Genomic DNA, 12,624 nt, shown 5'->3' on the forward strand with positions numbered 1-12,624 from the left:
ATGGTGAAACATTTACGGAGGACTTTGAGGAGGAACTAAAAACTTGAAACACTGTGAAATTGCTCAACCAAACTGTCAATAAACGTAGAGCCTGTCGACAGTTTCCATTGGAACAACTTCCTACCAAAGAAATCGTCTATTTGACAGCAAATGCAAGTTTTGTTTAATCTCCAGATTGGGATAACAACAGTTCTACAGCTCCTGGGCAAACATAGCCTGTATTTACCATTATATATTTACCACCAGCAAGAAGTGGCTTTAATGTTTTGTAAGTTGGGCTTAATGACATAGTTTTCTGTCTAGAGGAGATTGGGTGCACATCAGATGCCTCCTACTGTACATTTGCAAAGACCTATAATCTATTTACTCAATATTCTAGATGGCAAATGGACTTCTTCCTTGTTTGATTGTTGGTCTACGTATTCAGTGGTTTTATTCTTGTAGTTGTTATGTATCTAAAGGCGCTACGAAGAGGCCTTTTAAATTGAATCACTGCCTTTCTGAGACTAAAATTCGTGTTGCTGGTTTGATGCCAAATTGAAGCCACTACCCTCTAATGCATCCGAGTGCAAGTTGGTAAAAGCCGTCACTGTTCAGAGAACAAACTACTGTGGTCTGTGGTCTAAACCCGCTCACTGCACTGCTTTGTCAAATGGAGGGAAATCAGTGCACGACAAAAAATCTGCCCTTAGTATTAATTTCATGCTACTCTGTACTACAACTCTGTAACATCTATTGCCATGAAACTAGGATGGAGGATGGGTCCCGAAGCTCATCCGCTTTTAGAAACAACAGCTTCCCTCCATAGTTTTCATTCTTTTAGAGTTCATATCTAATCAAAAACAGCCCTGGGGGCGGCCTGTGGAGCGTCCATGATTATGTGGGACTGACCTCTAAGATTACAGATACACCAAACACGTGGCTGCTGAAACAGAATCACACACACGGCCCCTGACGAGAAAAGCTCGATCTCGTCAGCCAGTCCAGTTACAAATGACTTGATTGCTGTTTCGTCGCTCAGATGCGTTTAGATGATCGTCACATACGAGCTGCTGTTTGTGTCCCCGACATCCATCCGCAGCCTGAGAAACGCTGAGCAAAATCATGAACATAAAAAATAAAAAATAAAAAAAAAATGTGATTACAGAAAATGTATCCCAGGACATTTTCATACGGACCTGCAGAATATTCATCACATCCCATTTCACAGGCTGAACGAGGGGAAACAGCACATACATTATCCGTCAGTCACACAAACAATCCGGAGACTTACAGCGAAAAATCGTGTTCTTTCGGTTTGTCGGACGGAAAAAAGGCAAAAGGTAATACTATTCCCATTACAAACGTAATAAATCCACCGCATTGCAAAGTAATAACTGTCAGAGAAACAGATTACTGTCGAGACCCATAAAGCCTGAGGAAACGCCGGACTGTTGTGTTATTTATTCTTTCATACTTTCAACTGGTAAATCAATGCAGCGCAAAGACTCGCCGCGTCTACGAGCTTTTGTCAAAAACAAAATGAAAGTAAAAGTAACAATTTGGATCAATAGGACATAATTTATTGAGACATGGAAAGCATACACTGATATATATTTTCTTCTCTGCTCTGTGAAGGCGCAGCAGGACACAGATGTGCCACCTACTGGTGGTTTCTTTTTTTATACAAACTTCTGATCATCAGAACAAACTGCCAACAGGTGACTGCTTTATACTCGTGTGTATAAAACTCTAAGTCTTTAAATTTAGGACTAACCTCGAACTTGTTTCAAGGTTTTTGGGCAACATTTTAACCATCAGTATGCGACCACAACTTTTTAGAAGAGCGCATTTCCAAAGTTTAAAGTCAAACACAAGCAAAGATCAAACAAGTTGCATCCGTGCCCTGGAGTTGCAGCGCCTGAGGTCATCGGGTCTCAGCGGCGTCTTCGCCACAGACTCCGTCCTCTCTCGCCTGCTCCGTCCTGCTGCAGTGTGTGTGTGCAGTCCGCTCCGCCCGGCGTCCCTGGACCTCAGTCTTTTCTGTTCTGCCGGGAGCGCTGCTGCTCCTGGTACTCCTTGGAGTCCTCCCAGGGACGAGGACCTCGGATGTTCTTCCACTCGTCCAAATTCGCCTCCTTCAACTTCTGCACAGAGGGCAAAAAAACAAATCCAATCAGGACACCAGGTTTAAATACCAGGTTTAATATCTTTTAAAACTTCATACAAGATTAAACAGTGTTGGAAATGTTCTGCTTAAACTTTCTATCACCCCGTATAAAGTCACACAATCACAACTATAAAATATCGCCTCTGTTTTAGATGTGGCTCAGATGAGGGAACATTTCTACGCTCCGCTTGGCAGTGCGCGAAACTTCAGGGGATGAAAATCTAAAATAAATAAAAAGCTCTATGAATTAATCAATATGCCATTAAATCTTCGGTATATTTGAGGAAAAACCATTAAGATTCACGTGTGAGACCATCAAAGTGTGTTATTTTTTAGTGTAGGGAAACAAATAACACAAAACAATCCCTTTAAATACCAAACTGAGTGTCCAAAGAACTTTTAACAAATATCGAAATAATCTGCACCTCTGGACTTCTTCTAGCCGGGGGAGATATTGAACTAGCTACTGTGAGAGTATGGATGCACCTTCACGGAGGAGTAAAACATTTTGCAACCCTTTCTGGATCATATGGAAAACCTTCCACCGCACCAGGTTGATTTATCATCACTGATGCGAGATGTTGCCGAGTCTCACAATGTTTTGTCTCGTTTTTTTTGTATTTTCTTTCTTTCATTGGGTCCATCGGATGTTCGTTCTGATTCGCTTATTGTTTGTTGACTTTGCACTGTCAATATGCTGTCTGTACACTGTGTAAAAGCAAAATACAATACTCCGACACAGTGTTTGAAATCTGTACAGGATTTTTCCAGTCTGCAAAAGGTATCATGAGGGTAGAAAACAGATTTGCGCGAACTCAAAACCTCATTCTATACTCGATTTAGGATTCTTTCTTAATCTACTTGATGTACTTTGAAATGTCCAGATGTGGAAGACTCTGAGCATCCGGTGTATCACACAGTTGAGACGACGCAGGAATGAATCTGTCAGTTTGTTTCTTCAGGGGCAGCGTGTCGAGGGGTCGAGCAGCTTCGGCCCACCGTCCAACTGTAAGCGATTAAATTATAACAATCTGTACTCTGTCTTCTAATCTAAACATTACATTTACATTGACTAGTTATAGCATAAACAGTAAATATTTCAAATAAAAAGCAAAGTGATAAATAATGAGTTATAAATCACTGAAGGGTGAGAAGACCTTCAAGGCAGATTAACTTCACCACAACGTATTAAAGGCTGAGAAAATATTGGCCCCACTGTTATATTGCGTTAAATACATAAACACTTAAATTGAAGGTGTTAAATATAAAAAGGACTCAGCTAGGAAAGCACCTTCACATTAGCACTGAGCACTAAACACCCAAAATTGAGATCCGTGCTTCTACCGGTCCAAGCCGTCTTGAATTATTTCTAAAAACGATTTGACCGGAGGCTGCAACACTCAAGCAAACACTTTCACAGTCCCTGTTCCCTCCTGAATATTTTAAATGATATAAACACGTGTGAAGTTTTCTTATGCAATCCTCTGTTTTTTTTTTTTTTTTTACTTCTCCAACCTCCAAGCATGTGAGTTTTAGATACCTGGTGAAATGAGTTTTTCTAAGGACAAAACTTCTGTTAAAAAAAAAAAGAGAGCGTTTTTATGACACTCTGTAGCACGTATTGTTTACCGGCACCACACAGATAGTTTCCCCTCATCTTCTCTCACCCCCCTCAGCGTCTCACAGCCCGTCGCTCCTTACCTCATACTCCTCCTCCAGTATGGCTGACTGCTTCTGGACGTTCACTTTGGCCTCCAGTGACGGATCCAGCTGAGAGAGGGAGAGAGAGAGCGGAGAAGAGCGGTTACTGAACAGAGCAGGACGTCTTGCATTCACAGCAACACGGAGGAAATGGAAACAAACCAAACAGAAGAGAGGAAAAGATGCGGAGAGGATTGTCGCTCGAGATGAATAACGAATATTAAAACGATGAGGATTGCATGGTCGCAACTTGTGACTGAAGCTGCGAGAGGCCCCTTCAGGCAGCAGCTCCTGCACCTCCTCTTTGTGCATTATGTCTTTAATGTATAAATGATGACATCTGCAGAGGAGGTGAAGTAGTTCTCTAAAGAGCGTTTCTCACCAGCGTCAAAGTCGAGTTCTCCAAACCTGGAGGGAAAATCCAATTTAGCCTGTTTGTGCTCTGTAAACGACGCCGCTTGATTTGGTGTCAACTTCGCCAGGTTTAGTGAAAACTGAAAAAAAAGTGATGCGTCAGAGAGTTTTTGGGGGAGAGAAAGTCCAATGGAGCTATCTGGGTTTTGCAATTCAAATTGATTTTGCCCGAGAATAGGACTGAAATGAATCCCATTCTGAATCATTACTTTTAATGAGTTCTAATATTTCATAGCAATAACGCCGCAGTTGCTCGGCTGACTGATGAGTTTCATAGTTCCGTGATTGATTTTTAATTAGACCTACATTCCTAAAGCAAATAAATAATATATAGAATATTTCGCAGCCTTCAGAGCGGGGAATTAATAGCTACAATAATTAGTGTGACACATGCTATAGAGCCTGAAACACACGAAAACCTGCACATGGAGGATGAAAAGGCCTCCAGGTTCATCTGTCTCTCCGGGCTAAATTAAATAGTTGACGAGAAAATGCTAATTAGATCATACAGTGACTTAACCCTGAGACGGTGCTTTTAATCATTTAAGTGGGCAAATATCTGTGAGAACGGAAATGGAATCGACGGCCAAGGAAAGAACCGAAAGAGTGCTTTTGAGCAAGTGCACTTTTTGACAAGTGTTTAGATATTCCACGCATTAAATTACATGTGCACACACGCGCTGAGCAGCAGAGTTTAATCTTTGCTCCACAGGGTCTGAGAGGAGAGAGGAGAGCGGCTCGGCGTGCCTCAGGCCGCGTCAGACGAGAGCGAGCAGTGTGGGGGCAGCTGCACAGGCACGGTGCCAGGGGCGACGAGGGCGCCACGCATCCCCTCCACCCTGCCGCCGTCATCCACAGTCTAGTGCCGCCTCACATGGACAGTAATAAGAAAAGATGCCCCTGCCATCTGGCTCCCGCCCAGATGACGTGCATCTGAGTAAAACAGCACAAAACAGCCACTTCCCCTCACAGCCAGCTCATCAGATTGTAATGGCTTCTAATAAAGAGCCGGTCTTCCGTCATTTTAATGAATTGGGTCTGTCAGTTAATGAATTATTAGAGCTTGTTCGCGCTTCTTGCTCTTGTATTGATGGGTTAGAAAAGCCCGTCAGTGCTGTGCGCCTGCAGTGCGTAAAATGATGGATAGACAATGTTTCTCATTAAGATGCTTTATAAATACAATTATAAATAAGCCTAAAATCAACTGCAGTGAACAGAGAGATTCCAGTCTCACGGATACCGAAACGTGCCATTTTAACTCTGCTCTGTTGGTAGAAATCATGATTCACACTTGCATTTATGTGTCTAACCACTGAGGGGAGTCATTGTACACTGAACAAAAGTTTAAAAACAATTTCATGAAATATTATGCACCGACAGATACAAAACTTGATATGACGTTGAAATATATATATTTTTTTATCAACCCATCACTTATGGTAGAATAAACTGTAAATACTGGTATGATAACTGTCAACGTTTATACCACATTACACCTTGACGCTGGTATATTAAATGCCTGTAATGTAAAAGTAATTCTATGACAAACCTTTTTTCGGATCTTCTGCTCGTCATACCGAATTTGTGTAAACTCTTTTAGGCCAAAGGATCCTCCAACTACGAGCAACTGAAAACATAAAAATAGGTAATGTTAGTTACTTTAATCCTAAATGCTGATGTCAAGGCAATGAAGAGCATTTGCTACAATAAAGGATAGAGGGTGTTGGTTTGGAATAATGGACATTACATCACAATTACATTTATTCCCAGTTGACCTTGATACATTTTACAAATAAGCATTTGATAAAAAATAATTCAACACTGCCGCAAATCACAGTACAGCCTCCAAAGTGACTATAAAGTTGAAAAACACCTCCCTAACACATACTCTTCATTGTAGTCTCCAGCTTTAAGCATTTAAGGGAAACTTTAAAGCACCACCTGAACAACCAGTTGTCCCTTACATGTCAACACTTAATAGTTAAAGCCTTAACACTGTTTACAACCTACTTCTAGATTTATGAATCCTTTATTTTATTCATAAAAGCAATAGAGAAAGAAGATTCCATTGCATTTTCTCCTTTTACACAAGACCATGTGCTTATTTAAAACTACTACATTAACACTTGGCCTTGATTAACAAGTGGACAAGTTTGAAACCCTATTCTCTTTGAAAGACAACACAAAAAGGGCGATTTTTACTTGTCCAATCTAGATCACAATGAAGCAACTCTACAAAACCACTTGTCAGATCTGGACTAGATTAAACCAGACAAGCTAAAGACTGTTTAAAACCCAAAGTTGGGGTTCGGGAAACATTTATTATATTCTATTCTGGAAAACAAAGGCGATCACTAAGAACAGTTCATTATCATGAGCAGACAGATAAAATACTAACCTTTAGCAGACTTATGTATCCTGCACTTGCTAGCTAAAGTGTTAGCTAACACAGCTAATCAACGCTCAATAAACACGTAAACACTTCAATATTTAAGTTACTTACGAGCATGGGGACTCCATATCTAACTGTTTTGTTTCTCCGCAACGCCCTTAAGTTAAACATGACTTTTCTTGTCAGCTACAAGTCATTTTACTGACAACAACATCGAGCAGGTCACAGCTCGGAGGCGTTTCCTGAACGGGTCCGACGCTTAAACTGTCCGTAGAGCTGTCGAGATACGAAGGTTCCGGTGTGTGTCCGTCGAAATATATTTCTTTAATGACGAGAATTAAAATTAGAATTAGCATTAATGTCAGGATGGCATTAATTAATTTATGAAATTTGAAATAAATTGATATCATTAATTTGCTTCAATATTTATTTACCTTCATATTAATTAAACTGTTTATTTATTTCCACATTTTATTTTCCATTTTAGTTATTCATTTATCTTTTGAAAATGTTTACATGTAACCGATGAATGAATGTTTTATTGTTTATTTTATTTTTTAAGGATTTTGGAGGTTTCAGTCTTCCATAGGTAAATGTTTAAAAGGGTTTGTGCCAAAACCTCTGTTGTTGTTGTTGTTGATGATGATTTCATCTTGTCATCTTTTGTCTCATCTTTAAAAGCTACAAGGAAACTTCTCTTTTGATACTTCATAAACCGACCTGTGGACAGGCATCAAGAATAACAATATAAATCACTTTAAATAGCCAGTCCTCTGGCTTATGTGTTGTTTATGTAGGTCAGATCGCTGAGTCTGTTTTTGGGGTTGTTGTTTTTTTTTGTTTTTTTTTTACATTTTTAATGTTTTCCAGCCGTCTCTGCAGCCACTGGTTTCATATCACACACCTCTCTGTTGGCTCTATAAGGTGTTTCCACTTAATTTGCCTCATTAGAGCTTTTCACAGCACTTTGTCTGTGCTCAGGACAGGTGCTGCACCTGAATGCATCAGGTTTATTGTTTTTACGGCTGAACCAGCACTGGATTACCAAAGGGCAAAACAGGCAACTACTAATGGGCCCCAGCCCTCCAGCGGCAGCCTCATATAAGAAAAATCTAAGAATACAAAACTCTTGAACAGAACAAAAGTCCTGAACTGGTTAATAAAGCCCCTACAGATATCACTCAGAAGAAGGTATACAACTTTTAAACTTTACAGAGGTACGATGCTCCACCAGCTCTGCCACTATGCTGCCGGTTTCCTCCACTTCTCTTCCTGCAGGTAATCTCTAACCTCATGTGGGAGTATTTAGGCCAACATAATCATTTTAATGAGCGCGGATCCTGTTCTTGCCTGCTTTCTAAGGGACATAAAGATATATATGCATACAGTTTTATGATGAAGACATTTTCTTAAGTGCAAACTGTAACGGTAAATCCACCAAGAGCACGAGTCATCCCTGCGGCAAACAGAGAATAAGAAGAGAACGTACAGCAATTTTTCTTTATTACAATTTTCGTCTCTTATTTTCAATCAGGTGAAGAAAAATACCTTTTTTTGTTCAGTATAATAAAATATGTTAACTTTATTCATTTTATGAAGAAAAAACAATGACAACAAGAAAATAAAAACAGAAACAAACATTTTTTTTTTTCTCTCTCCCTCTTTGTAAACCTGGAGAGCTGCTGCATTGCGTGGGAAGCAAATACAACGTAGACAGAGTGTGAGGGAGCAGGGAGGAGGCTGGAGAGGTTTGGGGGGGGGAGGCGGAGGAGAAGGAGGAGGAGGAGGAGGAGGACACAGAGGAGAGTGACAAAAAGATAAGGCCAGAGACATACAAAAAATGAGCATAGTAGGACAGGAGTGTGGTGGAGGGGCAGTTGGAGGACGTGGCGGTGATCAGAGCAGGTAGGCTGGTGGTCCCGAGTCAGGACGACTGACGACAGAGTGTTCAGAGGTCGCTCTCTCCGTACAGAGCGGTCGAGAACGACATGTAGTCGAGGGCTCCGGGCACGCCGTCGGGGCCGGTGTAAGGGGCCATGCGGGCTATGCAGTACTCCGCCTGGTCTGGAGGCAGCTCTCGGCGCAGCTCGTCGGCTAAAATGTAGTTCTGTCGAGGAGCAGAACAATAATGTTACGTTTTAGGTAAGAAAAGCAGCTGAAAGCACTAAAAAGATTCTGTAATGTGATATTGGGCTGGCAGAACAAATTCAACAAGTAACAAGGAAAAGAAGTCCGACGAGGTATTAATGCGTCTCTCAATTTGCCAGCTGAAGTATTTTTTATGGATTTATGTCCCCCCTTTTTCTGGTGGTTTCTGGTTTTGAAGTTCCTTGATTTGAAACAGACTACTTGGTCAAGTCTTTAAACCTGCATTAACTAATCGTTTGGCAGCTTACAGGCAGTGGAAACACAATACTGACAGCACCTTTAAGGTTGATATGACAAACCTTTTACCTATTAACACATCCTGCAATGTATTTTCTTCCTGTTCCTGTTTTGTTGATGGCCTGTGTATAAGAATGGTGCGTAAAAGTGTATTATTTACTCACTATTTTGGAAATTATAGACTGGAGTTATCAAAATTAAGCAGTGAGCATGAACCAAAATGCTTAAGTTGGCCCCAAAAATCAAAACAATGAGCTGAAAGATGCTAAATTGCTCAGTTGAGCTGAAGGGAAATGTAGAGTTATATTATTCAGAAGACGAGCAACTCCTCTCACATCTAAGTAGCCACCCATTGTTACTAAAAATTCTTTCTGTATTTGTATTTTCACTTCTTCACATTTTTGTATCTCTCCCACAACCCTTAAAGTGTATTAAATATTCATATTTTGGCTGAGTGGAGCTTAATATACGACAGGAACTTCATTGTTACTCTTCTTTAATGATGCCGCAACAAAACGCCGTACCTTATCCCCTGCCAAGACTTTGAAGGAGGCCATCACTTGGTCGGCAGTGTCCGTGTCGGCCGTCTCGCGGGACATGAAGTCGATGAAGGCCTGGAAGGTGACGATGCCCATCCGGTTTGGGTCCACTATGCTCATGATGCGGGAGAACTCGTTCTCACCCTGAAGGCAACAGAGAGGAACCGTGAAACTCACAGCCAGCGACAGGCCTTCTTCGGTCCAGTCGTTAGTACAAATATGTGTAACTTGAGTGAGTTTAAATGAATCTAAGGTGCTGTTTGACTTCCAAATTCTAATACGTTAATTTAACGGAGCTTTATGGAAAGTAAACCATCTTTTAAAATCTAGAAATCATTAAAAAATAACACAGTCAAGGTTACATCTAGATCCATTACCACTTCTGTTAATCACACACAAACAAATGTTGATGCTTGAAGAGTGCTCATGGTTTTACCAGGTTGTAACCAATGGAGATAAGGCAGGTTTTGAAGTCTTCAGCATCCATGATTCCTGATCTCTTCTACAAGGTCAGCGACAGACAACAAACAGGGAAGGGAGGAGGAGGAGGAAGAGGAAGAGGAGGAGAGAGGAGAGAGGTAGGGGTGGCAGAGATAGTGGAGGGAAACCATTGGGAGAGTAAAGGAGGAACAAAGTGTAGATTTAGGAAGAAACCGCAACAATCCACAAAATGGATGTTGGAAGGCGTCACAAAGGGAGTTTAGGCGAGAGGGATCCGCAGTGAAGGTGGGAATAAAGGGAGGATAGAAATACGAGAGGGGAAAAAGACCAAAAGAAAAAAAAAAAAAGAAACCAGTTAAACTTCTCGCAGCGGGGGAGGAGCTACGATTAAGTACCTGTGCATCGTTGGCGATATCGAAGCCCAGGCTGATCAGGCAGGCCTTGAACTCCTCCGCGCCCAGAGTGCCCGAGTGGTCCTGGGGTGTGGGAGGCCAGTGCCAGGCGAGGCGTCGGGGGGCCATGCAGCAACACATACAGCGGTGTCAGTGACGGTGGAGGGGGGGGGAGGAGTGGATGAGGTGGGACGAGGAGGTGGGTGAGGTGGTGTTGGAGGGTGGGGGGAGGGAGTGCACCATGCACGGGTGGGTGAAAAGGAGTTGAGGGGGGTGAAGGGAGAGGGCCATGCACGAGATAGAGAACAGAGAACACAGTGCATATTCATTAGGATCTGGCAGGTGAACACACGGTGGCAGCAGTGCTGCCATGCTGTGCGAGGGCATTCAGAGGCGTTAATGTGCAGTGTGGCAGGCAGACTACGGGGCCCTGTGGTGGGTTATTCAGATCAACGATGGCACACGTACGTAACATCACAGAATATACTTCCCTACAGCATCAAAGCAAAATACACTTCAAACATTTACAATCAGATTCATTTGTTTCACTCATAAACCGATTTAGCGGTATTTAGCGTTGAACACACAGTCCTGAGCTGCACCTAATGATTATTATCATCAGCATTAGCATCTATTTTTTTTTACTGTTTAATCAGCTAATGCCAGCACTGGTACAGTCTACAAAGTCAAACTGAAAAGAAAAATGACTCCAGCTTAATCTGTTGAAGCTCAATGCTCCTCACAGTTACACTTCCTGTCCCTTGTCGAGCTGAGAGCCTTGCTCGATGAGCCGTAATCCTAACGAAATATGAAACGAAACAAAACGAAACGCGTTCAGGTCCACAGTTGGAGTCCCGCGGTCTCTGATCGCCGACCTGAAGTATTGATTAACAATAGGGCAACTGTGGAAAAATGCATGAGGTAATGGTTGGAGTCGGTGGGAGAGCTTGGGTGAGGAGGGGGGGGGAGGAGGAGAGGGAGCTAAATAAAAACTCATCCATAATTGGTGCTGTTCGTGACACGTTGAGCCCCAGTGTAAACACTAAGTCCTGGAGGCAGGAGGGGGCGAAGACTGCAGGTTTTATAGAAACAGCCTTCAATGGTGAGATACTCTGAGGTGTAAAATAGATCCTACATTTCCATTCTACCTGCTCTGAATTCAATGTTGAACCGAACAAAGACGTTCTTTGTCATTTGCCTCGACTTAAAGTCTCTTCTCAAACAAGGCGATGAGGTCAGTAAACATCCCGATGCATCCCACACACAAACCGTACGCTCTGTTAAAGGGTCGTTAAAGGTTTGCCGTTAAACACGCCTCAGGCAGCATGACCCAGAAACGCCATATTCTCACCTTCACTTCTTTGCTTTGTTGAGTCACTCTGAATACATAAAAGACAAACGCGTGACTCTGCATGAAGTAGGGAAATACACGTGTTCGCTATCTCGCTGAGCGTTAGATGAGAAGACTGACTCATCTAACTCTCTGCAACATATTTCCCAAAAGTCAAATTATACCTTCACCGGCACGTAACCTTCCTGTCCACGTTCCCATCTCACGTCACAGCGTGCGTCTTTGCCGCGGACCGAATCCAAACAGCTGTCTGTGATTGAGCGGCGGACCACCTACAAACCCCTCTCCTGGTCTCTGTGCCTGCGTGGTGATTCAGTACTGACCCTGTCGAAGTGGTTGAAGGAAGCCCGGAACTCGTTGAGCTGCTCCTGGCTGATGCCCTTGGCGTCTCGCGTCAAGATCTGGTTCTCGATTTCATTGATGGTGCGGGCGATGGTGGTGAGTAGCTGCTCCCAGCCCACGCGGATGTGCTGCGGAGAAAAAAAAAAGAGACACGAAAGGCCGAAGAAGTTAAGGGAAGAGACGGACAGAGGAAGAGTCTCAGGGGGATTTGTTTTTCGCTGAGCTCTAGCCTCGGGTTGTTGTGAACAAACCTGCACAGAGGATAAGTTTTACTGCGTCAGGAAAATGCAGAAATCGCTGACATTTAACAGTCTCAAGTGGAAGCTGATGTTATAAGTCATTTTAATTTGAATGCTTTGATTAAACACAGACTGGTCTCGGGCTGTTCTCATGTTGTGTCTCTGAGAGCCTCCGAAAGCCTCGACTCTGAGCAAAACATTTGTTTTTTATTACCTTTTAATATTCAGGGAGAGCAACTGAGAGAAATGCTGTGGGTTTTTTTTTTTACATGAATAACA

At 42.4% G+C, this 12,624-nt stretch overlaps 2 protein-coding genes across 6 annotated transcripts in view; both read right to left on the reverse strand.

Annotated features, from left to right (window-relative positions):
• Nucleotides 1-1,540: 1,540 nt before the first annotated feature.
• Nucleotides 1,541-6,939, reverse strand: cox16 (cytochrome c oxidase assembly factor COX16). Its single transcript, XM_030443803.1, has 4 exons — nucleotides 6,768-6,939; nucleotides 5,814-5,891; nucleotides 3,851-3,919; nucleotides 1,541-2,126 (listed from the first exon to the last, which is right to left on the reverse strand). Exons 1-4 carry the CDS (start codon nucleotides 6,825-6,827, stop codon nucleotides 2,013-2,015), a joined length of 321 nt encoding a protein of 106 aa, XP_030299663.1. The 5' UTR covers nucleotides 6,828-6,939; the 3' UTR covers nucleotides 1,541-2,012.
• A 1,203-nt stretch (nucleotides 6,940-8,142) lies between these two features.
• actn1 (actinin, alpha 1) overlaps nucleotides 8,143-12,624 on the reverse strand; it is a 53,178-nt gene continuing 48,696 nt past the window's right edge. For 2 of the 5 annotated variants that reach the window (XM_030443750.1, XM_030443749.1), the window contains exons 18-22: nucleotides 12,088-12,234; nucleotides 10,417-10,497; nucleotides 10,017-10,082; nucleotides 9,566-9,724; nucleotides 8,143-8,763 (exon numbers count right to left, since the gene is read on the reverse strand). In XM_030443750.1, the coding sequence (XP_030299610.1) occupies nucleotides 8,605-8,763; nucleotides 9,566-9,724; nucleotides 10,017-10,082; nucleotides 10,417-10,497; nucleotides 12,088-12,234 (612 nt within the window). In that variant the 3' untranslated portion in view covers nucleotides 8,143-8,604. The remainder of the gene's footprint in view (nucleotides 8,764-9,565; nucleotides 9,725-10,016; nucleotides 10,083-10,416; nucleotides 10,498-12,087; nucleotides 12,235-12,624) is intronic. The other 3 variants (XM_030443753.1, XM_030443752.1, XM_030443751.1) reach the window with 2 other exon arrangements.

Source organism: Sparus aurata, chromosome 16, assembly GCF_900880675.1.
Source record: "Sparus aurata chromosome 16, fSpaAur1.1, whole genome shotgun sequence".
Taxonomy (NCBI): Eukaryota; Metazoa; Chordata; class Actinopteri; order Spariformes; family Sparidae; genus Sparus; species Sparus aurata.